A 27,434-nucleotide genomic window follows, 5' to 3' on the forward strand; every position below is an offset into this window, starting at 1 on the left:
GTAGATGAGTAAACACCTCATTAAAAGTTGTACACAAGAGCATGTGGGTCATTGCTTCTGTAGCAGAAAATGCTCACTGTGCCATCTTTATCAACCATTGCATAGCAAACACATTTTCCCAATTACTCATCATTATTTTTGGATAACATTATGCTGTAGTTAGACTCTATATGTGTGTGTATAATTGTATTTATTTTTTTACACATTATTCAAGCGAGCAGAAGAATCCCTGGGCATTAACACAAAAAACTTTTTTTAATAAAATCTCACCAGGCATGATTGTTTTCTTCTTAAACAGATTTTTTGGGGATTCACATAATTAAAGATGTAGTGCTCGTGTTGAGTGTTGTGAATTCAAAAGGCTATAATTATCACTGATAACTCCTGTCCGCAGAAACATGCACCCTTTGGGACATACGATGTTAAGTGTGTGTGCATGTCAGTATTCGTTTACATTCATACACTTTGACAAGGACATACATTTCTTCTTTAATTAGATTTTGCCCTTTCCCTACCTTGCTTCAATCCTTAATTCAGGGCTGTTATCAGCAGAGAAGTAGAACGCTCAACAGCCACATTAATTGCCTCACCAGACTTCCCATGCCTCTGTGGTTGTCACTCATGCATACGTTCTCCCTTTTTGCACAGTGTTACTCTGATGGCCACTTAGTTTGAATGCACGCGCTGGAAGACGAATGTCATCTACTGTAGGTGACATCAGTCTGATTTAGTGTTGTTGCACATTTCTGTGCAGCTTTTAGAACATTACATTAGAATTCTTCTGTTGATGCCATTAGCTCTATACTACCACATCTGGGGGCATTATGCATTATGTTGTACATCTCCTTCAATATGTTATGTAACACGTATATGTAAATGTATATGCTGATGAGACAACATGTGTTTTTGTCAGTGGATTTACTCCTTATGAAACAGGGATGAAATGAGAAGGGAGGGCTAAAACACCTGGTACATGCACACATGCGTGCTTTCCCTGCAAATGCAGCACAGTGAAGTGAAAGGAAAATGGTGGCGTTCAGACGATACATGGCTGAATACATTGCGTCCTCGCTGAGGTGGCCCTGGCTGCTGTCGGTTGCTAACGTGCATTTGTGTCTGCGCGTTGTGCAAGAAAAGTGAGAGGTGGAGGAAAGAAGCAGTGACCATATCCGGTCATTTGAAAAAATTTGAATGCCCCATGATGTAATCCTGAACTGCTGCACATGAAAGGGTGACAATTTGGCAAAACACACACCCCTGCTGTGTTGCTTGTAGTATTTTTTTTTCTTTTTTCTGACAAATACACCTCATAGGGCGCTAGTATCAAAACCCAAACTTGGACGAAGTCAGATTGACTTTGAAGGCGGCTTGAGAATCGGGTCTGGGTCTGCCTACGAGCAGACTCGTCCTGAGCGAGGCAAGTGTGAACGTCGACCGCACCAGCGCACCAAAACTTTGGATATGATGTCATCAAATGCGCATGAAACTAGGCTTGGGTTAGTGAAACCCAACAGAAAGCTGAGTGAAAATCAGAAATGTAAGCTCGGAAGCGTAAATACAATAGTTCGTGGCTGTTTTTAACAACTGTTTTAAAGTCGTGTTGCTAATTGTGAAGTCATCAGAAATGCAGCTGGTAAAGTGTCAGCTGATAAGAACTCCTCCCCTATAGAAACAAAAGTTCTTTGATTGTATGTGACTTGGACGGTCTTGTTTTGGACGTGTGACTTTCGTCGGACAATGCACACATCACACATGCCTGTCCAATCGAAGTACCACTTTATGCATATGCTTCACTGAGCATTGTTTATACGTCCACTGACAAGAAATATAAGTGAGAATGCTAACCGGCCCACTCAAGTGCACACAGCAAATCTATTTTTAATGTTTGGTCTCGACCACAGTACCGAACTACAAGTCTGAACGCACCCAAGAATGGTTGAAAAACTTAGCCGGGAATCTAGAAGAACGTCCTTTCAGGGCCGAATTGCCCATAAGTCATTGACAATTAGTCCAATGCTTGTTAAACTCTGAGGATATATGTATTACACGTGTGGTAGTATGTCTTCCAAAGCGTTTTGAGCACAGCCCATAGGGTGCGCCACAAATGTCACTTGTAATTATAACACCATGGTGTCTCCTCATGTTTTACATGACATGACTTTTATTAAATCAGAGGATACAACAGTGGTAATCTGTTTTTGTTTACTGTTCAAACTCAAACGAGGCAATAGGCCAAGTTTTTTTTGTTTGGCCATCAGGTGAAGTTCCAATTCTGCTTTCATTTCCCTGCCATCCACTCAGCACGCCATGCGCGCACATTAGTCATGCTTTTTCTCATTGATGGTCCCTCCGGGACACTAAATTATTGCAGTGGATTCAATTCACCCTCCTTGTGATCTAAGAAACTGCTGCTGATGTAATAGTCTAACAGTAAATGTGTGCAGTGGTCAGGTTTCTTGCTCCAGACACTGTTGCAGGGGCTGTAAATCATCCTTGTGGGTGTGGCCAATGACTGTGCAATGCAGTCTTTCCATTGCCTTAATTTTATTGAGGTGCAACCGCAGACCTTATTAGCAAATGGATATAGTGTTAATCAGTGGGAGGGGTAAATGGAAAGAGGGACAAAGGGAGGTATTAGCGTCTTGTGGTTTGAGTGTAAGTTTGTGTTTGTGGATGTTGGTACTCATGACCAAAATGCTAATAGTTTGACCTTTTGAGTTCTCTGTCTTCTACCACGGCAACAGAGGCTAAAAGTGATTGAAGATTAAACACAATCCATTCCAGGATGCCGGTTGACATCCTTATTTATTTAGAAACCGGCAGTTATTTATTTATTTTTAGGAGGTGTAAAAACAGAATTGTTGTGCAGTGCAGGTACACAGGTGCTGGTTCCATTCCTAGACTGTGATGTAAGTTTAATTTAGGTACAAGATCCGACGTCCCTCGGTACATCGCGCCCTCACTCCATGGCGTTTTTTCAAAAATGTATTCATTAATAAATGATCGCTGTTTCATGGTTGAATACAGCCTATTATTGGTTTAAAAAAATATGCATATTTAAGCAAATTGTATGTATTCTTGGCTTAAATTAAGCATTTTGAAGCATAAAAATGGCTGAATGAACGAAAATACAAATACAAGGCATTCGGAAGACGTGATATTTAGTGCAATATCTGAGGCTTGTGTTTACCTTTACGGGGCAGGGCCTGGGGAGTGACGTGTGTGACATCAGCTAGCTAGAGTTGACAGTTGTGTTTAGCTCAGCAGCGTCTTTGGTGAGCAGTGTGAAGAGAGCAGATACTGCCGTGAGTTGTGGCCGACAGCAGCTCCTTTGTCAATGTTCAGTGTCAAGTACTCTGCCAGATAAAGTTTAAAGATATAAGATAAAGATAAAGTTTTTTGTGTTAGCTGCTACAATAACAATATTGCTGTAGCTTGGTTAATATATACGTCAGTTATGTAAATGGAACACTGTCGGTATTTTTTTTTAGGGGTTTTTTGTTAGGGTTTTAGCGTCAAATTGGGTACCTCCCATGACGTGCATTGTTAGCTGGCTCATGCTAACTCATTTTCTCTTGTTGGAACGTGCAGAAAAGGGAAAAAAATATAAGGATTGTGAATGATGGGTAAAATTCCAAAAAAGTGCAGTTTTCCTTAAAGATGAATACGACTGTAAATTAAAATGAAAGTCATTGTGGCCATGAATTGTACTCTCTGAACTGAACCTCTTCTTTGGGAGATTGCCCCAGGGCTAATAGCTCTGACAGGGATTAGTTTAGCTTTGCGACTTACTAATGGCTGTTGGGCCAACAAGAGGACAACACATACGAACAACAGTTTTCTGCCATCTTGTTGCATCATTCATTGCTGTTGATCAACCCGGTGTGCCAGGTCTTGCCCCCACTCAAGCTGTGGTCTGTGCATCTTTTGTTCTTGCTACTGCTGCATCACTTGCATGCAGGCTTGTTTGTGTCTTCCATTTTTCCCAAACAGCGCTCCTGTTGTTTTCTTTGTCCTCCAAAACTGATAACGGCGTTACACTTGCAATGTTTACCAAAGTAGCACCAGTGTGACCGAGTTTAACCAACAGTTGCCATTGTCTTGTGAGGACACCTGCAGAGAAATGGAAGCAGAGGGAAAACAACAGTCATGATCTCATTTGGAGAGCAGGATCATTTAACAATAAAATGTCCAAAGTGCCCTCATTCGCATGAGTGCATCTTTCCCGATATGTCTGAGCTTTGTCCAATATTAAGATCCAGCTGCTATATTCCTGCATAATTATCATAGATTCTTTTTATAATCTGATGACTGCGGTTAGGGCTCTGTCTGTCCAACCCACTTTGTGTTGCCTTTGCTGCAGGAAGTACGTCTGCATGGATTGACAGCGCCTGCTTTTTATTTTGCTGTATGGACGGTGTAACTCATTATTTAAATCCTAGTTGAAGGGGAACAAAGCAGCACCAGCAGGCAGCCATGTTCTCACACATCTATCCTTTCCCAGTTCCAATAATTGGGGACATTTGTATTTGCAACCAAGCTAGTGTTATTACTCCTCGGGCAAACTTATTACTTTCTTGCTGTGTGTCTCAGTGTGCCCGTAGCAACGAACCATATGAGTCATCTGATTTTGCAGCTCCAGTGCTTTTCTAGGATCCCTGTTTAACATTACTTTAACTAATCCATGTTCCCGATAAGATCTGTTGTGGAAAAATGAGAACAAGAAAAGCTGTTTGTCTTTGACTACAAGCTGTCCTTAGCAATTTATTTTGGGGCCCTTGATATAAAGACAACAATTCGCCTTACTATCCTCGGTGTCATTCAGATGATTGCGATTATGATTGCAGAATGAATAGAAGCACAACATAATTCAGTAATGAATGTAGCACTGTTTGCAGATATTGTCCTAGTTGCCAAACACTGGGAAACATCTCGTAATCCCCAAACACACCAACAAGTGAACTGGTTCTGAGTACTGTAAAAGATTTTCAGCTGTGCAAATTTCCTTTTATTTGCAGAACAAGGCATAGTGATAAGATAAAGTGTAATCGGATGAATATTTCCCCCCCTCCCCACCTCATTTCTCAGTGGCCTGGTTCTTTTCCAGCGCTCTATAAAGTAGTCTTGCCCTTTCAGATTATCCCATTACTTTGATGAGAAAGATGGCGGTGAACACTGTCTTTGACTATCCCGTGTGCAAATTTAATCTCTAATGTAGCTTCCTTTTTAGAATTATCATTTATCTTTCCTGTGAATCTTTCTTTCAGTTTATTTTCATTTGATGTCATTTCATCTAATCCTAAAACATATCATTTCAATTTTAGATGTTTTGTTTCAGTTCATAATTGATCATTTTACAGGTTTTGTACTGCTCTTTTGCTTCTGTTCTCCAGTCCAGCCAAGGATCTCATGTTGCCCTACATTTCACGAGCATATCTGTGCAGGCTAATAAGCATTTTCTTCCATCTAACTCTTTTAACTACCACTTCAAAATATAAAGACACGGCCTGCTAGAAGAAGAATTCTCTGCTTTTAATTTATTCAGTAATTGCATCTTTTTCTCGTTTTTTCGTGGTCTTGTCATAACAATGTTTCAAAACACAACTTTGTACTTTTACCACATCCCTGTTTTGTCACCGCATGTTGATTCTGGCCTACAATCATATTTCATGTTTCCAGACCATATTCCATGACTTTTTCCAGATTGTGACGCAGTATTTTCTCATGCACTATGAGCGTGCTTATAACACAGCCTATGGTTCCACCAAAGGGAATCAGAGAAGTTATTTTTGTTCCTTTTCACAATTAAAGATTAATGTGTCTTCACTTTCCCCACTGTTCTCTTTCTGTCAGGACTAACTCATTTCTTTATTTAGAAACTGGCAGTTAGTGTAGCATGTACCCTGAAGACTGCACACCAAATCCTTGTCAGGGCGACTAGATGTAGGTTACTTTACTCAGAACTGACACAGTCAGCTTCAGGGCGAGTCAGGCGAGCCTAGCACGCAGGCTGATGCGCACTGCCCCGCATGGGGTAAGGACACTCTCCAGAGACCAAGGATAAGGTGAACTTAGGTTGGGATGTCTCTCTGGGGTACATTGTCATTCACTTCCTGTCCCACTTTATTGTTCCTCAGGGAGGTTTCCCATGAGACTTTAGTGTTTTGGCTTGTTGAACCGAGTAGACCAAACTCGGCAGAGAATGAGACAAGGATGTTTTACTTCATGAAATGTGTCAAATTCTAATTACAAGATATTTGTTGCTATAATAGATGTCCTACTGTCCTTGAGAGAGTAGTTTTCAGGTTCAGATCTGTTCCTTAAACTGCTAATGCAAGGATTTGGGCTGATGCCACATCTGTCTTGGGTAAGGTCAGTTTCCGGTCAACACTAATCTAATCCAAATAATAAAAATAGAATATCCTCCACTTACGAGGTGGAAGGTCTTTACAGGTATTGTTTTTTTTGGCATACACATCCAAATGTAATAAATAGGGCTGTCAAATGGTTAAAAATTACATACAAAATGAATCAGTTTTCAAAATAATTAGTCATGATTAATCACCATTTGCCACAATGTGTGAATTATGCCCATTTTGCTGTATGTTATTAACAGAAAGATAAATGACAGGACAGAATTATACATACATATTTGTATATATTAACAGCTCCAAATGAACTGAAGATTTAAATCAAGCTAAAAGATAGCACACATGTCTGAAAATGTATTTGCCTAACGCTAGTCTGTTTAATAGTAGCAGAACATTTGAATTTATTATGAAACACAAAGGGTTGCTTTCAAAGACGCCACGGATCTTAAGTTGAATTGACATGTTTTGAGTGTAGATGTATTTTCTGGGGTTTCCGAGCACACTTAAATGCAGCAAATTGTACTTCCGCAGTAAGAGTTACGTTAGTGAGAGATGGTGAGAGACTGTTTTTTTGGGGGGGGTTTGCACAATTTCACTGTTGTTGGTGTGTTCTGGTCAGAATAAAGTTTTAAAATAACTTCAGACTCAATATGATACTCTGTGGGGATGCCATTGTGGCTCCATCTGCTGTCATAACAGAGATGTAGCTTGACGTGATGCGCATGCGTTAATGATGCTACAAATTGTAACATAATAAAAATTAATTCGTTACCACCGTCAACGCGCTATTTTTGACAGCCCTAATAATAAGTATACCAGTCTCGATTCTGTTCATATGGTATTCCGGTTGAGCCAAATTGTAAACATGCACTACTTTTGTATCTCCATATTTCTCAACCTGATCATCTTCTTTCCACAGGCCCGCAACCGCCACAACAGTATCCCGTCCTTCCACAGGCTCAACTCGACCAATCTCTACCAGCACAAGCAAGAGCTCCCCAGCTACACCTAAACCTGCCACTCCCAGAGCCTCCAACGCTGCATCGAAATCAACCTCATCTACTCCCTCTGCTGTCAAAACCCCAGCATCACAAACCTCTAGAAACACAACCCCTGCAAAAAAAGGTACGGTCTGTACTTTAAAGGTACCTTCAGTCAAACGCAACTGTGCATTTGGATTTTCATAAAACCAGACACCAGACATTGGATGGATGGGTGGGTGGGTGGATGGATGGATGAATGGGAAATAACATTTTTAATATCTTACAACAAGTATTCTTTTAAGTGTTAGTAAAACACTTTCTTTGACATTTTGTCTCAATGATGGCATCTCTCTGCATCCACACGCTATTATTTTCGCTACCACAACAGGCTCGTTTAATGTTGACTTACTTGCTTTTTGTCTTCATTATGTGGTGTAAGTTTTATGATATGATTTAAATAGCTATTATTTGTGTTTCCTTTCCATAGATGTTATCAAACCTGCCACCCCAGCAGCCAGAAAGCCTGCAGATTCTCCACTGAGCAGACCCTCAACAATAAAATCGGCAAAACCAGAGTCGCCGAAACCAGCAGCAAAATCAGACATCACATCCAAAAAGCCATCTAAAGTTGGAGACACAAAGACACCAAAAAGTTCCAAAACACAAGAGAATAAGTCTATGCCTTCCAAGGATGCCTCTAAGACACCTGCCTCCAAAACAGTGGCAACCAAAAATTCTAGTGCCAAGAAGACTGTGGGCAGCAGCACCCCAACTCCTGTGAAACGTGGACCCAAAGCAGGAGCAGCCACTGAAACCGGAAAGGAAATTGCTGCTGCTGTAGCTGCAGCTGCAGCAATTGCTAGTGCAGCAGCTACCATTGCTGGGTCAGATGAGCCAAAGCCACCTGCAGAAGCGGCCGTAGTGGCATCTCTTGATACTGCAGAGCAAATGTCCAGTCAGACCACATTGAGCTGTGCCGTACAAGAAACAACTCCCGAGCCGACTCCAGAACACGTACATGAATTAACACTAGAAACAACAGAACCTATACGAGAACCTACACCAGAACCCATGCCAGCACCAACACCAGAATCCATGCGACAGCCTACACCGGAACCTGTCCTAGAACCAACACCACAACCCCTTCAAGAACAACCAACAGAACTCATGAGGGAGCTTACACCAGACGTTGGAGAAGCATCACCAGAACTTACACAATATTTGGTTCGAGAACCAACACCCGAACCTGTGCGAGAATCAACTCCAGAACCTAGTTGGGAACCCACACCCAATATTGATAGAGAACCAACCCCTGAACTTGTGCGAGAATCAACTCCAGAACCTAGTTGGGGACCCACACCCAATATTGATAGAGAATCAACACCCGAACCTGTGCGAGAAACAACTGCAGAACCTAGTTGGGAACCCATATCCAATATTGATAGAGAACCAACACCAGAACCTGTACGAGAATTCACTCCAGAACCTTGTCGGGAACCAACACCAGAACCGGTACGAGAATTCACTCCAGAACCTTGTCGGGATCCAACACCAGAACCGGTACGAGAATTCACTCCAGAACCTTGTCGGGAACCAACACCAGAACCAGTACGAGAATTCACTCCAGAACCTTGTCTGGAACCAACACCAGAACTTCTACAAGAGCCCACACCAGAGCCTTTGCGAGAGGTCACACCAGAACCTGTACGAGATTTGAGTCCAGAGCCCCTGTGGGAAGCCACACCAGAACCCCTTCGCGAACCAACACCCGAAGCCCTACGAGGGTTCACCCCAGAACCTGTACAAGACCCATTCCCTGAAACCGTACACGAGACAGTGCCAGAACCAACCCGAGAATTGACACCACCGTCCATAAAAGCTGAAGCACGTGAAATGTCCCCCGAAGTCCCCGATGAACCAGCCTTTGAGCCATCAGAGGAGCCACAGCTAGGAGCTGGATTACATCAGGAACCTGGCTACAATTTTCAGTTAACAGCTCACCACGACCTTTTTAAATTTGAACAGTCTGCCAGTGAATCAGTTCCCTCCCTGGGAACCACAGTCCTTTCTCCTCCGTCCTCCCCACCAGGTGCTGTCTCTCCTGTCGAAGAGTCTCAGAATTCCTCTGCTCTGGTAAACATGCATATCCAGCCAGATCCCTGGAACAGGAACATTGGTGACGATGCTCCCCAGGCACCTCACAGTATGATGAATTTTGCGTCAGAGGAGTATAACGAACAGATTGAGACATGGGAGACGAGGAGAGATGAAGAAGAGGAAGAGGAAGAAGAAGAAAAAGAGAATATCTTTACTTCTACTGCTCCTTCCACAGAGACTTTCACTATGGCAGAGCCTCAGTTGTTGAGTGCCTTACCCGTGGAGGACTTTACTTCAAGGGACATGATGTCACCTCATGATCAGGAAGTAGCAGTGGAAAAGGCTGATGAGGAAATAAACGAAGATGATGACGAGGATGAAGAAGATGAGGAACAGAGGAGATTAGGCCATCAGCTCTCTTCCATGACTACTGATATGAGCACCTCTCAGCCTTCTGAGGAGTTCCAAATCCGCCCCTCTGCTTTTGGTGGATCTTCTGGATGGCACTGTGACGACCTGCTATCAGGAATGGACTCTGAGGACGTGAGCAGCTGCACCAGCAGTCGACAGCAGGGCATTTCTGACCTCAGCAGCACCCAGCACACTGCATTATTAGAAGGCACCCAAAGCTCAGATGCCCTGATCGACTCAAGTCTCCGTGGCTCTGAAGGTGATGGTAACCTCATGGGCTCTCCCAATGTGGAAACGCTGGCCAACGAGGAAGATGAGGATGAAGAGGACGAACGTGTGGACGAAATGGACTTAAGTTCAGAGAGAGCAGAGGAGCATCATAAGGTGTTCCAGCAGCAGGAACAAGATGAAGACGAGGAGGACGACGATGTAGAGATGCGCAGTGAAGGAGTAACAGAGAGCTGTGAGAATGCAGAAGAAGATGACTTTAATGAGGAGGGACATTTGGACAACCTCAACCATGCTGATCCTCCACCATGTGTCCCTCCCACTTCTTCCTGGGGTCAGACAAACCCTTTTTGTGATACCTGGGCTCAGCCAGCCTCACTGCTCCCCGTCTCTTCCCCCAGCCCTGTCTCAGACCATGGTGCAGCCGAGTCCGAAACACCCACCCAGTCCCCTGCCCAGTCTGGTTTGGATGGCAGTGCCCCTTTCTTGGCTCCTCTGTCGGGGCAAGACTACCAGCAGCAACAGTCATTCTATGAGATGAAGAGCTCTGTCCTTGAGGATACTCAGAATATGCTTGCTCCCCAGTCTAGTGCTCTCAGCGGTACAGCTCCTGCCGCCCACAGCGGCAGCGAGACAAGCACACCAGAGGAACTCCGGGACTATGACAGCAGCTCAGGGGTGGAGTCCCGCTCAGACAAACAGCAGACTCCAGTTCCTGCTTCAGTCCAGCCAGACATGGAGCAGGATCTGGGTATTCACTTAGAGAAAGGTGATGGAGAAGAGGAAGAGGCTGAGACACTTCCTGCTGATGAGGTCCCGGGAACAGGACCCCCTACTGCTCCGGCATCTGCTCCATCTTCTCCTACTACCTCTGTAGATGAGGCCAGTGATACAGAGGGTGAGATGCAGATAAATGACCCTGATGCAGCAGTGATGATGGGTGAAAGTGCAGGATTTGAAAGCCCTACTCCGACATGCAGTTTACCTGCGCTTGATGAGGACGAGGAGGCAGGAGTTATGCCACCTGGAGATGGTGAAGAGGATGGAGGCGGAGCCACTCCTCAGTCAGCCAATTCTGTGGCATCATACGGCTTTGACTGTACCACCTCCAATTCGAATGCCCACTCCATGGCTGAGAGCTGCGGAAAGAGCCCAGGTATCTTCTCCTTGGAAAATGAGGAGCAGCTGCCCGAGGAGGCCAAGGACCCCTCCCTCATTAAGGAGCTGACCTTGCCATCGGCTGCTGCTGCTGCCCAGGCTGAAGACCTGCTGGGTCGACCTGTGGCCCTGATGCCTTTGGGTTTTCAACAAGATAAACAGCCCGGTCTAGATGAGCACCACTACATGCTTGGGGGAGAGATTACTGCACACCACTTAGAGGAGGCTGATCCATTGGAGGCCAGTCACCACCTTGGGCCCCAGGAATCTGCAAACACAGATGACAGCCAGCCGCTCTACTACTCTACCATATGTGATAAGACTGATTTTCTGGAAGGTAATGTATAAGCCCTTCACAATTACCCCCTGGAATGCACCTTTTCCCTGCAACCCTCCCCCTCTACCTAGTGTTTGTCTTCTCTCCAGTTGGGTTAGATGGTTTAGAGGAACAAAAAAGGAGAGCAAGATATTATGAGAATTAAAAAAACAAAAAAGACCAAGGAGATGGAAATGTTGACTGGCAATTTTGAAATGAAGCCTCCCTCAGTTATACTGTTATGGTCACAGGTTTGAGTGTACGGCTCCGATGTACAATAGCGAAGACCATTTTCTAGTAGAATGTTGTTTTAAAGTCGCACTGCGTATTCGGTGAAGGGGTACTGACTGATTCGTCCAATGTGACTGAACTTTTAAACTAAAAAAAAAAAAAAAAAAGAACAAAAACACACGGAACAAAGTGGACTCATCTTGTATTTATCCTACTGTTTTTACCAATCAAATGTCAATGAGTTTGTTTTTTTTTTTGTATTTGGTTCTTTGTTTTATTTTTTGTTTCTGTCAAAACCCGGTCCTCCCTGTTTTGCGTATCTACACTCCAAGTTCAGCAGCACCATAGCGATAGTTACATGCTTTTTGAAAAGTTTTAGTTGCAAGGTCTTAACACGGCTTACAGATGTGTCAAGGTAGGTATGCGAGTCTTAGATTGCAGTTGGTTAAGGTGAAGTTTTTAAACGTGTCTTTCAACAGGCTTTCTTGTTTGCATAGATTGCTAAGTTGTATAACATGCAGTTACGAAAAGTGTTTCCAGCTTTTGATTTTAAGTGTCTAAAATACAAACCTCAGTTAGCACAGACGTTGTGACTAACTAGCCTATTATTTGTAATTTGAGGCCATGAATTGTTCATCTCTATCGCAGCTTTTACACTTATAGTGGACGTTTGGTTAACTCTTTCAACAATATATTGCATGTTTAACTAGCAAAAAGACTGTGTACTACCTGATAACTTTGAAGGAATTCTGCTCTAGTTCGTAAAGTAATGGTTCACACTAGGTTGTCTTTCAAAATTCCATTAAAACATCATTGCAAGGCATTGTTCCTGTTTCTTATTTGTCCAAAGTCTTCCAGCTGCTCGTAATTACTGCCCTTGTGTTTTTGTCACTGTGTTTGTCAACACATTTGGTTTCCCATGGCACGTCCCGTTCCGACCCATGGGAATAACCGGTAAACAGGAAGTGATGCAACATTTCCTACAATGGTGTTGTGTCTAAAAAATGGAATTTTGTCAAATCAAAGAGGTTCTCTTGAAGTTACCCGAGTACCCTCCAGCATGCTCATTGCCCTCATGATTGGATGAGAATCAACATCACATTCAGACTTCATCACTTCAATGTGCTCTGTGGAGTTTTCTGGGTTTCTATCTACATTACATGTCTGAAAAGGTTTCTCTGATACCGTATACTGTTGATTACTTTTGGTATCAATTTGGCACATGATTCCAGAAGTTACGATATGAAAAAAAAAGGTCACTGGACATTATTGACCAGTATGACTGATTGAATAGCCTGATACTGTACACCGCACATGTTTTCTATACTAAGACATTATTAGCAGCTCAGATAATTCTGCACAAACTCACAAACGTGTGTATAAATGCTGGAATTTTCCTCATAGCACTAGCCTTGTGGAATGCATCTGAATGTTGACTTTCCAAAAGACCAACACATTTGTCACTTCTTGTCATTTATGCGTTTTCCATGGCCTACTCCCCTTTTCTTGACACTCCAGAGCTTTGTATCAAATCACGAACACTGCATGTGCATACTGTACCTGCATCTTGTCACACACAAGCTTGGATCCCCCTTATGGTGCTGGGAGTCTGGGGTTTACTTAGCCTGGTAACCTGTTGTGAAACAATCCTTATATGGTCTGTTACTGATGTCCCTCTGGAAGTGCTGTGGCCTCTTTGCAGTTATATTATAGTTGTTATATTAGGTTTCCTGTCTCATTTTTTTCCCTTTTAAGCAAGAACCCAAATGATTTTCAGCAGTATCGCAGCTTAGGACAAATGTCAGATCAGTGCATTTAGGGTACGTTCACATTTGTCATTTTTGGTCGGGTAGTTGTTTGCCCTGCTAATACAGTTCGTTTGTTCTGGTGTCATGCACTGCACTGAACCCAGGACTGGACCAAACAGCCTGAGAGACGGGTCTTGATCTGTCTGCAAGTGGACTCTACTGTAGTCCTGAGTGAGGAAAGTGCAAAGCTGTGCGGACCAACGTCACCAAATACAAACGAAACCAGGCGTTGGTTAGCAAAACCTGTAAAGTGTAAATACAGTAGTACAGTAGTTTTTGTTGCTAATTAAGTTTGCTTAAGTCATGATAGAAAAAAGTCCTACAAGTGTATGTGACCCACAAGACGTGATGCTGTGACGTCGAACAATGAAAAGTCACATCCACGGTCTAGTTGATACACAACTTTATGCATAACCTTAACTGTGAGCATTATTTGGTACGCTGACAAAAATACAAGTGTGAACGCTAACCCAACCGCAATCAAGTGCACACCAACTTTTTAAAAGTACCGCACGACAAGCGTGAACACACTCTTAAAATCTACTTGATACATTTTCAGGGATTATTGTTCTAAGAGGCTGAGAGCCCTTGTGAAACTTTTTTACGTTATAATGAATATAATCCAAGGAAGCACGAGGTGGGGTAACCGGTAATACAGGGTGCCATTTAGAGAGGTTATATGTAAGGTTTTGTCTTTGTTACCCCCCTTTTGTCCTATTATTGTTTTTAATATGTATTGTATTTTCATGCCAGTACTGAAAATGGCTGCTGTTATGCATGATAACAAGACAAAAGCTTTGAAAACAGAATCCACTTGCTGTCCAAGTGTTATCATGCAGATGCGGCCATTTCTGGTGCAAAGTCCGGTCAACAATTATACTTAATGTACTTTTATCAGGGAGGATAATTCATTTAAATGAGTCCTATGAGTGCTATGTCCTGAGAAGCCAGATGCCTTCTTTGTCCTCTAAATGCAATAAGATACGCTTAATCCATTGTAATGCAAATGTAAATACTCTTAAAATGTGGCTGTGATAGACTTTTAACAACTGATGATGTGTTTATGCTTGGATTTTTTACACTGTGCTGTTTATTGTGTAAACTGTTGTTGTTATTGTGTAAACTGGACTTTTTCCATTTGAGTTGCACCTTCACCCTTGTGTCAGATCTCTCCTGAACCCATTTCTTCCTCCTTGTCGTTGTGCCACCCATTCTGTTTCTGCATGCATCTAATGGATGCACCAAGTGATCTAAACTGTCTCACAGGAGACAAGAAGAGAGAGGAAGTGGGTGACTCATGGCTGCAAACACGCTCACTGGAAGACAACCAGAACCAGAATCACACCACCACGGTTCGCATAGCCAATGGTCACTATCTGGCACTGGTTCCAGGCAACAGGAGGCCCATTGATCCAGCTGTTGCGGCACAATTTGCCCAAATCGCCCCACCTTTCATTGAGAGCAATGATGATTGTGGTGCGCGGGGGGAACAATTGCGGCGGCTCGTGCAGCACCAGGAGAAACTCAGTGAAATGCAGCACCGTCAAGAACAGGAGCGGCAGAAGAGGCAGTGGCTGGAGGAGGAGCGGCTCCGTCTGGAGCAGCAGAAGCAGCTGGAGAAGCAGCGGAGGGAGCTCCTCCAGCTGCAGCTGCAACAGCAGCAGCAAGAGCACAGACACCGCAGGCAGGTTCTGCAGTGGCAGCTGGAGCTGGAGCAGCAGTACCGCATGCAGCAGAAACAGATCCAACAACAGCAACAGCTGAGGAGGAGCCCAACTGGAGTCATGCTCTCGCCATCCTCGGGCCTGTGCACCATCTATGAAGCCATGGAAACCAGCGACGAGGATGATGACACCAGAGGAGAGCAGAACAGGAACATGCAAGGGAGAAGGCAAGACGTCCATAGGCAGCTGTGTCCGCTGCCTCCTCAGGAAGTAGAGTGGAACAAGAAGGTGGACATTGTTCAACAGCTCATTAACCAGACCCTAATGCTGTCTGGGGATGGAGCATGCCCACCCCTCCTGCTGCTGCCCGTGGGGGCAGGGGGCACTTTGAATCGCGTGGATAGCAGCAGGTGGCCCAACCTGTTGCAACAGTTCAGTCCTCCTGATGCGACAGTCACCTCTGTCAGCAGCTATTCCCCAGACGGCCAGGAGGCCTCCTCTCCTGGAGACTGGACTGTGGTGGAGGTGGAGACCCAGCACTGAGTAATACATGGGTCCACAATGATATTCTTAATTTTATACCCTAAACCAGTTTAACATATGCACAGCAGGTATATACAGTGCCTGGCCAAAAAATAGTTACCACTTGGATTTAACTAGTCAAATAAATAAGCACCTCCCTTTGGATAATTACTGCATGGGGGATTATGTGTCAGCTGGCAACAAGTTATTAGAGTTATCGGGTAAGGGTCAATAATATTTGCCATTATTTTGCTATTGGGTCATTACGTTATGCGCTGTCAGCGCAAGAAGGCAATAAAACGTGACACCAACTTCCTACTGGTGGAAAAGAATGCTGGTCATCAATCAGTCACGGTTTAAATTAGAAGCCGTTTGGTTGCGGGGGGGGGGAATGGTAAGCCAACACTGCTGGCATCAAGTGGCAAGCTGATTTATTTATTTGTGCCGTTCCTGCATTAACGCAATAATCGGTCACGGTCGGGTTTTAAAAAAACAGACTAACACGTGACTTTAGTAGCTTTAATACTGATGGTTGAATTTTGCGCTTATCATTTATTACTTTTTCCAGCGGGGGGGACGCATACAGAACAATTGAAGGATGCGGGGGTCCGCTTTGACGCACGTTGCGACGGCTCCGGTGGAAAAATACGAATGAATGCAGTGTGTGCCTCGTGCTGGGCGGAAGAAAACTACCCTGAGGAAGAATAACATCGCTTAGGAGTTAACTTTTAGGACGTCATTATGTCCCCCAAGCTGTGGTGCGCCAGGGAAAAGGAAAGCCATCACCATTAAAGTGAAAATGAACATCTTAAAAGGTGAGAAAGGAGACGTGCCCACCAATATTGGCCACTCCATCATTGAGGATAAAGATTCATGAACGCTAGAGGGGTTGTGGTTTCTGCCCGCTGTTACAAGGAGATCTGGGAGGAGAAGAGGAGGTTATCTTTCCAAAAAAGTAGGGAGTTGTTCTCTTTTTATTCCTGCTGCATTTATGTATTCATGTATTCTGTGTAAGGTGTGAGTGACTTAGGAGTTAATTAAGATATATGTTCCGACTTACAGTAACTTTACTTGCATCACAGTCTAGGAATGGAAATGGTTTGTAACCCAAGGACCACCTGTGGTGTAATATCTAATAATACCTCTCATTAATAATGAATTAATTTTATTTTTACAATATGCCAAGGGCAGATAGAAAGAAAATGGCCCCCAGGCCTCACTTTGGACACCTCTTGACTTGGCTCCTTTAGCTTCTAATCAGGACTTCGACAGTAAACAAATAATCCTTCCTGTCGATTTACCGCAGTTGTTCCAAAGTAAGAACTTTTTTCATGCTCAAAATCCTCCTGACCTTAGGTGATGTACTTTTATACATGTATTTGTATTTGAGGCAGTTGGAAGGGTCCCAAGGGAAAGACGTGTGATCACATTAGATCACATGTTTCACAGTCATATGACCACAAAGGCTTGACTTGATGTCAGACCCTAAGCATTCTTTTATTACTCTACTGTGTCATTGATTGCTCGCACCCAAACATGCATATGATGTCTTGTGAGCTTGTTTTAGAGCATGTTTCCTTCCCGTCTTACTCTGAAATGCACTACTTTGCTTGTGGGTACCACGTACTGTACTCTTAATGGACACTTCGTTGGGTACATCTGCACGTTACTGCGTTTTCGATACAGCTCTTGCAGGTGTGCCTGATGTTTGTTCCCAATGAGTTTACAAAGCTATGACAAAATTGCACTTCGTTTTTCCTTAAATAATCATGTGAGTTTAAGTGTGTTTACAGGTAAGTGTCGGGATTTCTTTTATGGATGTTCATGATAGCGGACTTCTGAACACCCTCACGGTGTGAAAAAAAAAAATGAAACAGTCTATTGTGCGGCGTCAAATAGGATTATTTCCAGTCTGAAAAGGCTTTGGGCGCATTCAACGGCTTCCAGTCACTAAATGTTGCTGTGACTTCATCGGACAACCAGGATTTCATGGAGCCAATAGAAGCATCAGTCATGGAGGACCAAAAGGGGGTGTGAGAGAGAAGAAGGCCCTCCTTGTTCTGTCATGGGAGGAGGGTGCTGTGGTAGACAGGGGTGGCGGTGGGGGGGAGGGTAGAGGGTGGTGTCAGGGGTGCAGTTGTTGTCATCCCTCTCAAATTCCAAAGCTGTCGCCTCATTTCCTGGGTCGGCCTGCATTCAGGGAGTCGCCAAGGTTACCGATGATGTCATGGTGAGGGAAGAAGAGGATATTTGGGATGAGACAATGCAACGCTCTGGGGAGGCAGCTGGCGGGGTGTAGGGTGGGGGAATCTTTATTCTTAATCTCTAGTCACTATCATGAGTCTTTTTATACACGCTGTTGCATAGACTATTTTGTCATTTGTGTAGACTGAATTTTAATCAAGGATGCGCAATAATGTATCATTATATGTTAGAAAACACATTGAACCCCGTGGGGGCACACTTTAAATGTCCTAAAATCGCAGCTCTGTGCTTGACTTTGATTTAGCCCCTAAATCCCTAAGATTGTTATGGGATAAGATACGATAAGATAATGTTTGTTGTCATATGCACATCATAAGGAAACAATGATATTCTTCCTTTGCTTCCCACAATGAATGCAAGTAACACACTGGAATATAAGAAATAATATAAAAGGTCAAACCTACATGAATAAGAGTAAAGCAAAGTAACTAAACTAAAGCATAACTGTGCAAAATAAATTAAACCATGCAGAAAAAAACATGAACAGTGCAGAAACAATGTAACAATGTATATAAACTAAATGTGCAGTGGTAAGAAATGCGTCATGTGACAGTCATGCAATGTTGCCAACTTAGAGTAAGGGTAAGGAGTCATCAACACACAGTTTAAAATGTCTGTTTTTGGCACACAGTTACCCCCACCCTTTCTGCTAGCTTAACGTTCTCCGGTTTCAGTTCAACATTTGCAATAAAGTGACTGTTGTAATTATTAGTTTGGATGCAGATCCAGAACCCCTTTGTAAACCGCCTGGTCCAGCCAGCCGTGCGCACCGCAGTAGGCTGGAAGCCAGGACGAGTATGACAGGTCTGCTAAGCATCAAGCTAAAAGCCCAGACTGTCAACTCGATGCTCAGCGCGGCTCTTAAGGTTCAGGAAGTAAGGTCCGTTACACCTAAATATGCCCCACACACTTATTAAATGCATTTAAAGTATACAATGTATAGGTATTTAAATGTATTATCACGTATTTAGAAATGTTCACCAACTTTTGGGGAATGAGATGCGTTGCCTTTTGCAAAAAATGTGTAAGAAAGAAAATGTTGAGAAAAGTCTGGGAATTTGCGGGGTCGTGAATGCGGAATTGCAAATGTGTGGGGATCCAGACTTTTTTTTTTTTTTTTAAGACATATGCGATAAAGTCTAGTAACTTTTTCTCGTGTTCATGGAGACTTTTGGAGACACTGATGCGAAAGCACGTATCGTTCTCAAGATTGGATTATGCTTCCGCATGGTCACCATGACATCCCCTCCGGCGCCATATTTTTATACTGCTAGGGGCAGTTTTTTCCAGAGAAAACCACAACTGTCGTTGACATGTGAGCTTGTAAGCTTCCTTTGCCGTGAGAGAACAACGGCAATTAAAGAGAGACGGAGAGTGTTCTTGGATGTGGAACTAATAAAATGTTACAATTAGTCACTTTTATTGAAAATGTTGAAGGCGTTCACTGAGGCAAGCTGGACGCCTTCTGAACTTGTCATACACAAAGTCATACTCATGATTATGCAAATTAGACGGTGATCTCATTTCGCAACTTTTATGACAGCCAATAGCAACATTTCTCACTCAGGCGTTGGCAACACTGCAGTCACGTGACTGCCCCAGGCTATAGCTTCCCCAACATGGCAATGTGGCAGGTAAGCTAGCTAATTTCCAAAAGCGGACTTTCTGCCATTAAAGGTCAATTTAAGCAATTAATTTAACAATTATAATGCTTTAATAGGGTGTCCACTATTATGACACACCTGTCCTTGCTATAGTTCATCAATGACTTCATACGTATAAAACCGTCACGTATTTTGACACACGTTACCAAAAAAGGTAATCAGGCACTCAATACATTTAGAATGAATGTGATTTTGTTTATTCGTTCGTATATTCTGTGCACAAAAAACTGTTCTTTTCAAATGAGGGGTACATGGACGTCATGTACCATCACACATCTTTGACATTTAGGAGTACTTTAGGGGACAAAACCACCAGAAATGTGTCTAATCTGTTCCATTTGGTCTGTGGTATATCGCACATCATTTTACTGTAAGCAGAAATACGTCTGACTTCATATGGATTCAGTGTTTACTGTCCAAAAGTCACAAATAAGATTACACTATTGTTTTTGTGTTAGTTGTGTCAACAATTCAGCCAATTGAATAAAATAGTTTATATGTAGCGAAAAAAAAACCCCCACCTGTGAGATGTGACAGTGATAAAAACAACAGCAGCGCCACCTAAAGGCTGCGTTGGATATGCACTAGTTCTGTGTTTTGTATTGACGTTGAACACTTTCAAGCTCTTTCAAATGTGGTGCTTTTTATGACGTGCTGGAATTAGAAATGGTTTCATATGTAAGACGTTTGCGGTTCTGACATCTTGACATTTGAAAGCAGCTCTAATATTTTGGAATTGCGTAACAATTTCTACTTGGTAACGCGAAAGTGTAATTGTTTATAAAATTTGTAAGAAAATATGGATAAATATGCCACACTGTTGAGATTGCTGCTATATTTTAATATAAGATCATATTTAAGTAATGCTATGAGTATGTTTAGAAGGGGGTTATAAATCATTCATTGTGTATGCAATGTCCACTCTATTAGATTAGAATTTGATATGGAACGAGTAGCTGCTATATAGTTCAATGATATTTATTTTTTATCCAAAAAATGCAATCTGTAAAGAGCAATCAAGCACAACCAGCACTTGCAAAGCATGCTTGTATGAGATATATCATAGAATCATTGTCTAGTACAGTGCCTCTACCCCACCCCTTTTTAAATCGCTATCTGTTGTGTTTGTGTTTGGAGTTGATGCACTCGTGTGAAACGTCGGTGTTTACATCCAAAGTGGTGGTGTTTTGTGTAAGCTTGACACCCACATCTTTTGTATTACGCGTCATTTTTGCCAAATCACTTTCCATATAAAACGCATACAAAACAACTGTTCAAAATGTTGAATAAAGTTGTGTGAAAGCCGTCGAGCTGTCATATTTTGTCACGCACGCCAAGGATGTTGTGTTTGTAGTCATTAGTAAAAGAGAGAAACGCCTCTAAAATAAAGTCATAGTTGTGACATGAAGTTTAAAAACACACCGATTTCACTACATTTCACAACATTAGGTACACCTGCACACTTTTAATGAGCTTACAACAATGCTCACTTTGACTGACACATGTATGCAAGTCCATACTGAGAGTTCCTATTAGTATACAGTGTATTATAATATTTTGCCACGAATGTAAAGGCAGGATTATGCTGGTCTTATTTACCAGTGTCAATCTATACTGAGCATTATTACCGTCATAAACCACATTAATTGTATATTTAATGTTGTGAAGCTATACATTTTCTATGCTACATAAAATATATGAACATATTATATTTTAAAATTGATTATTATATTATATAACATTATATAATTAATATAAATACTAATGACACCCCTGTTGTAATTTCCTCTTGTCAACAGGTCCACTGTTCTACTGCATCAAGCTACCACCATTTGACACAGTTAAAAAGCAGGAAATGAGGCTACGTTTTCAAAATAATGCACCCAGTCGACTAATATGGAAACCTGTTACTAGTGTGCTTGGGGTCCACAATTAACATGACAAACCACAAATGATATTATCTGGTCAGGCTTACGTAATATGAAACATATTTAGTATACATTAAAAAAAATAGTATATATTAAGATAATATTTGTCTAGTGTTTTATTCTAAACAAATTTAAAGGCAAAGTAATTAAAGAATGTTGAAAAAGCCCTTATAAACCCTGTGATTATTATCGGACAGATAGCAACATTTGTAGTACGTACCCCCCCTCCCCCCAACACACACGCTTTACATGAACTTTACTTTGAAAGTTTGAAACGGAAGCATTCCCACTTGAGGCAACTTCACGTTTGTTCCGCCCTCCCTGGCGGCGTCACTCTGCGCCTGTCAGCGTTCAACTGATCCCGGCCGGGAGTGCTGTGAAGCCGGCAACATGGCCTCAGGTGTCCGTAGGGAGTGGAGTACAGTGCGGCGGTGATTCCCGGTGGATCCTTGAGGCGTCCCCTCCGTAGGATGAGCAGACAGGCGGGACTGGCTGCTCTGCGTGATGCAGCTCAGGGTCCACCAGGAGCTGACGTCCAGCTGCCAGGAGGCGAAGGTCCACTCTCCCTCTCTCCATCTTCTGTCAGGGTTAATGCTGGTACTTCCTCCAACTAGTTTCCGTGGTGTGTACTTTTGACATCCGACGTTTGCCCGTTTTTTTTTTTTTTTGTCTACTTGTTGGGGACTGCAACGCGGGCTTGTACCATGATCTGAGCTTTAAGGTGAAGCAGGCAGTAATAGAAGTCACCTGGCAGCACATGATGGCCAATAACAACGACCTACAAGTAAGTTAATCACTTTTGATGTTAAGTGTTTGCTTTCCATATGACTTTATGATGATGGAAATTCCCTTTGGTTACATTGGTACTGCAGTTCATGGTTATTTCTTTGTAAATGAATCAAAGTGATACATCATAGAAAACAAGGGTAAGATACCAGTCAAAAGTCTTGGAATTCCTTAGTCCGTCAGTGAATTATCCCTCTTGCCAAGAGCTTTTGGGTGTCTTGGAGCTGCAAAAGGGACATCCACTCAGTGTTTTTGTCTGTTTCCACTTTGTGTAAATGACTGACATGTTTTGGTTTGTGATCGGATAGGCACTTTTGGCTGACCTACGGTCAGGCAACAGAGGACAATATAGTTTTAGAAAAAAACGATACAGTTGTCCGTCGCACTTTGAATTTTGCGGTTTCGCTTCATCACCGTTTAAAAAAAAATATATTAATAAAACATGTTTCGTGGTTGAATATAAGCTAATATTAGTACAAAAAAAGGATATTTAAGCAAATGTTAGATATTTGTGCCTAAATGAAGTATTTTCAAGCATGAAAATAATTGAACTAAAATGCAAATAAAAGGCATTCAAAGACATTGATGAAATGTAGTAGTCTACACTGGGCACTAGGTGTCACTTGTGTTACTGGAATGTTCGGTGAGATACGCAAGGATCAGACTTGTGCAAGAACAACAGGCTTTTATTGCAGGTTTGACTTATCTCACAACAGGCACAATAATCCCTAATTAAAAAACAACTACTTTTGCGGCTGTTACCCACGCACAGTTGAACGTGAACTCTGAGCCCCCGATGTCAACTTTTCTGTCTGCCTGTCTTATCAGGTCTCCCAGGGAACACATTTATAGTAACACATACTTACATACTCTATTGGGTATTGCGAGTGTAAAGGTGACTGTACACTCATCACGGTCGAATCTGGAACCAATTAACCGCAATAAACGAGGGATTACTCTCCTAAAAGCATTGGCTACTTTGGCAAGCTGAATCTCAACTATAAACACACAATGTCTGCCTCTTCCAAGTCCCCTAGGAAAGACATTTATAGTAACACGCACAAGTCTTATTTATTTATAAGCCTTAAATGTCTTATTTACTCTTATTATGTCTATATATTGGATATTACGAGTGTAAAGGTGACTATAAGGGTGTTATTTCATGTCTAGAGGGCTGTGAATTATTTAAAAAACCGTGTTTAGAAGGTCATAAACAGGTTTTCTATGCTCCTAACTACGAAAATATTGCATTTATAACTAACAAATTGTCCTTAGTGGAAATTCACTTATTACGGCCGGGTTTGGAACCAATTAACCATGATAAGCGAGGGATTACTGTTCAATAAACTGCAAACTTATGCCGCTTTTCCATTGCAGATGACTCAGATACTGTGCTCTGCTCTACTTGCCTTACGTTTGGGCGGTTGATTTTCTGTTTCAAAATGTTAGAGCTGAAGTCATCATGGCAAAGTGAAAAAAAAACGCGCTTCAATGAAGGCATCAGTTGGAACAAGACATGCTAACAAACATTTTCAGCCGTGTATCTGCAGTAGTTACAGTTCAGTCCATCAAACCTGCTCAACCAATGAGCAACCAGCAGTGGTTTGCATCATCTGTATGGTATCAGCTTGGTATCTTGCTTGAAACCCCTGAAGACTGTCATGGTACTAGTAGTACCTGGTAGTGGGAAAAGGACATCCGTGACGTTTGGTTGAATTTCATCTGTGCGGTTTACTGAAATAATGGTACATGGTAATATTACATGCTGCTGCCTTTCGTGCAGACTTTGTGGGTTCGATTCCAAGCCAGTGCATAAATGGGAGGGTTGCATCATGAATGGCATAAAACCTAAAACTATGCAACTGAAGCCGGAAGACAACCACCGTGGTTCAAAGACAATGTATAATACAGTTCAGTGTTTACATGACGGCGACACTGCGTGGTCGACTCCCACACAGTCGTTGGCCTCAGGTGGAGGCAGGTGTGAGTCATTGTAAGGTGTTGTGGTGTCACAGGAGGTCAGGTTGCAGTTCTCCTGGTGTCAGTCCAATTCAGTGTGCAGTGGAGGGAAACATTAAACATTAAAAGCTCAGGATTAGTAGCACACATACTGTACATTAATGGTTTAGTTAATAATCACTCCCGTACTAAATCATATTAGTCTTATTTTAGTCAATTTTAAGTGTGTTTTGGGTGAAATTGGACGCACAAGCTGCTTAGTGTAATGTGTGAACTGCTGTGGTCGTTTGATGGGGTTGAGGTCAGGGGCTCTCGAGTTCCTTCACATCAAACTGATGCAACCATTGTGCTGGGGCACAGGTATGCTGGAACAAAGAAGGGTCTTCTCTAAACTGTTCTGACAAAGCTGGAAGCATACACATTTGCTATGCCATGGTCAGATCAGCACACGCTAGAAGTGACCTTGTATTGGTTGACAGCGCACTTTAACTTGCAGTGTATGCTGTATACAGGAACAGAACAGGTGGTTGACAATGTTGACTTATGGTCAACAAAGAAGAACCGCTGCACATATAGGTCTTGATTAGTATGTCAAGGTATGCGTGTCACCCGAGAGGTGCTATTTATTCTGTGTGATGCACATGGAAGGTGGAGTGGATCATCTAGTAATGAGGGGTCTGGCAGTTCAAACCCTGCATCTTCCATCCCAGTCACTGCTGTTGTCTTTGGGCAAGACACTTCACACGCCTCCAGTGCCCACACTGGTGTGTAAATGTGATTGAATGGTGGTGCGCTCAGAGGCCACGAAGTGGCAGCTACATGTCCGTCAGTCTACCCCAGGCCAGCTGAGGCTCCAGATGTGGTTACAGATCCTCGTCTCCTCGTAAACACCCTAAATATCATCCTGATGGAAGAGGCATAATTATTGAAACCAGCATTGTTGAGCATTCCTGTGCTGCAGTGGATGGTTTTCTGCCCACTCTAATGTATTCAGTGATACTGTCATCATGGTGACTGCGGACCAGCAGGCATGCATTGAGCGACGGCAGATGGAGATCAAGAGGGCACAGTGGTAATGGTGATGGGTTGAACTTGCTGTGTTAGTGGATCGTGACTCTTGGTTGTGCTGATTGAGGTCGCGTGATCCCACTTGCGTGAGGCCTCACTCAGTTTGACACCCTCATCGTCACAGTGTATATACGTGACGCGCAACTTCAGATACACCCGCACAGTCTGATGACATCCAATACAATAGTTGATATCGTAACACCAACGGAATGAGATAAGATATGAGGTTTATCATCTTTACAACACCTCCCTGCGCTGCATCAGACTATAATAATGGTAAAGGTTTTATTCGTTTCAAACATGCAGTACAAGTTACTTTTGCAACGTCACAGGTTTACACTTACACAATTCAACATGTTCGAAAAGAAGTAGAAGGAAGAAGAGCTAATCCATGTTTCAGTAATTACTTTTTCATTTGCTGTCTTTAAATCACCATTTTCTAGAGAGAGAAACAAAACCGCATGTGTACCAAGATGCATTGATGAAAAAAAAAAATGATGCTAAAATAAATCAGTAAATAAGAAAAATAAATAACAGATACGTAAAATAAATATAATATACAGTAATATAAATATCCAGCCAATATAAGGAATTATGATGTTAAACTTTAAAAAATACTTCCAATAACCGATTAAAAACAACAAAAAAAGCTCCAGTGACACAGGGATTACCCATACTGTGGCTTAGAGTGAGAAAATCAAGTGCTCTTTTTCCGTGACTTGTAACCCAGCCTGTTGTAACTTCCCCTGATCTCAATTGTAAGCAAACCTGGCGTCGATCGCGTGGGACTTCTCACTGTTTGAGAGGAAGACATTTTGCCAAATGCTGTGCAACATTCCTCGATGAGGAGGAAAAAAAAAAACATTTGAGTTTCAACACATCAAACCTTATCACCCACCGGACAAGCTAGCATCGCGACGAAGCCTGGTGCCCGGTGCTTGTTCCTATCACTGAGGCATTTGAAAAGTGCAAAAATAAAATTGCCAGCGACAGGGCAAGGGCTAATGTGATTTCATTATAGAAATGATGGCGCTGCCATCCAGCCCTTTACCAGCGTTGTTTTTGGCATCCGTTTTATTTTTAGTTGTAGTCTTAGTCTTTTGGACGAAAATGCTTGTTAGTCACATTTTAGTCAGTTCTATATGTTGTATAGTTGTATGTGTATATGTATATACTTGTAGTTGACGAAAACAAAAACCCATTTTAGTCTAGTTTTAGTCGACGAAAACTAAAAACCTTTCAGTCGAGTTTGAGTTATTTCAGTTTTAGTACAAAAGAAATAATAACGTGCAGGTGTGCAGTTGAAGGTGTACCTAATAAAGTGCAGGTCACACAATAACTTATTTCTTCAGTTAAAAACACATATTTCATATTCACAGACGCACTATGAGTGTGCCTTAACTATTTTTCCCCATTTAGTTTGCTTGTAGCCTGTTTATCTTTTTGGCCCTCCTGCTTCGGATGACTTCAGGGGTGTAAATCAAGCTTCCTGGCGAGGACACGAGCGCTGTGCTGAGCTGATAACGTAACATTCACTTTGGGGAAGCTCCACAGTCGGCAGCCTCGCTCATGAATTGTTTATTTCTTTTGGGTTTTAAACTGTAAGAGCTCTGCATGGGAGAGGAGCTGCCGCTGCTTCTTTCCTGGGTGGAGAAGAGCAGCCAAATTACTTTTGTATTGATCATACGGCAGAATGGAGGCGACCTCTTCCATTTTCTTTAATGGCCTCGCAAGACTTCTGAGAGGGCTCCTCATCAAACCCAGCTGATTGTCTCCCATGTGTTGTAATGCAGTACACTGTGATGACTTGGCTCACACTCACAGTCCAATGTCTCCAGCTGCCACAGCAACATTGAGAGGGTGTAGACTTGATTGGGTCATTAGTATGGACCCCAAAAGTATCTTTCTGCTTTGTAAGTACTGATAACAAGCATACAGTATATGGCTTGCTTTATAGCTTCCATGCATTGATGCA

General features: G+C 42.5%; 3 protein-coding genes across 4 annotated transcripts in view; all 3 read left to right on the forward strand.

Annotated features, from left to right (window-relative positions):
• prr36b (proline rich 36b) overlaps positions 1 to 12,618 on the forward strand; it is a 29,044-nt gene extending 16,426 nt beyond the window's left edge. For both annotated transcript variants that reach the window (XM_054759061.1, XM_054759062.1), the window contains exons 4-5: positions 7,291 to 7,496; positions 7,842 to 12,618. In XM_054759061.1, the coding sequence (XP_054615036.1) occupies positions 7,291 to 7,496; positions 7,842 to 11,596 (3,961 nt within the window). In that variant the 3' untranslated portion in view covers positions 11,597 to 12,618. The remainder of the gene's footprint in view (positions 1 to 7,290; positions 7,497 to 7,841) is intronic.
• A 146-nt stretch (positions 12,619 to 12,764) lies between these two features.
• Positions 12,765 to 21,841, forward strand: LOC129170919 (alpha-protein kinase 1-like). Its single transcript, XM_054759067.1, has 2 exons — positions 12,765 to 19,688; positions 21,518 to 21,841. The coding sequence occupies exon 1, from the start codon at positions 14,827 to 14,829 to the stop codon at positions 15,808 to 15,810; it is 984 nt and encodes a 327-aa protein (XP_054615042.1). The 5' UTR covers positions 12,765 to 14,826; the 3' UTR covers positions 15,811 to 19,688; positions 21,518 to 21,841.
• Positions 21,842 to 21,913: 72 nt separating this feature from the next.
• The window catches only part of LOC129170918 (serine/threonine-protein kinase N2-like), a 37,108-nt gene continuing 31,587 nt past the window's right edge, over positions 21,914 to 27,434 (forward strand). The window contains exon 1 of the mRNA XM_054759065.1: positions 21,914 to 22,430. Within this exon, the coding sequence (XP_054615040.1) occupies positions 22,404 to 22,430 (27 nt within the window). The 5' untranslated portion in view covers positions 21,914 to 22,403. The remainder of the gene's footprint in view (positions 22,431 to 27,434) is intronic.

This window comes from Dunckerocampus dactyliophorus, chromosome 18 (assembly GCF_027744805.1).
Source record: "Dunckerocampus dactyliophorus isolate RoL2022-P2 chromosome 18, RoL_Ddac_1.1, whole genome shotgun sequence".
NCBI classification, from domain to species: domain Eukaryota; kingdom Metazoa; phylum Chordata; class Actinopteri; order Syngnathiformes; family Syngnathidae; genus Dunckerocampus; species Dunckerocampus dactyliophorus.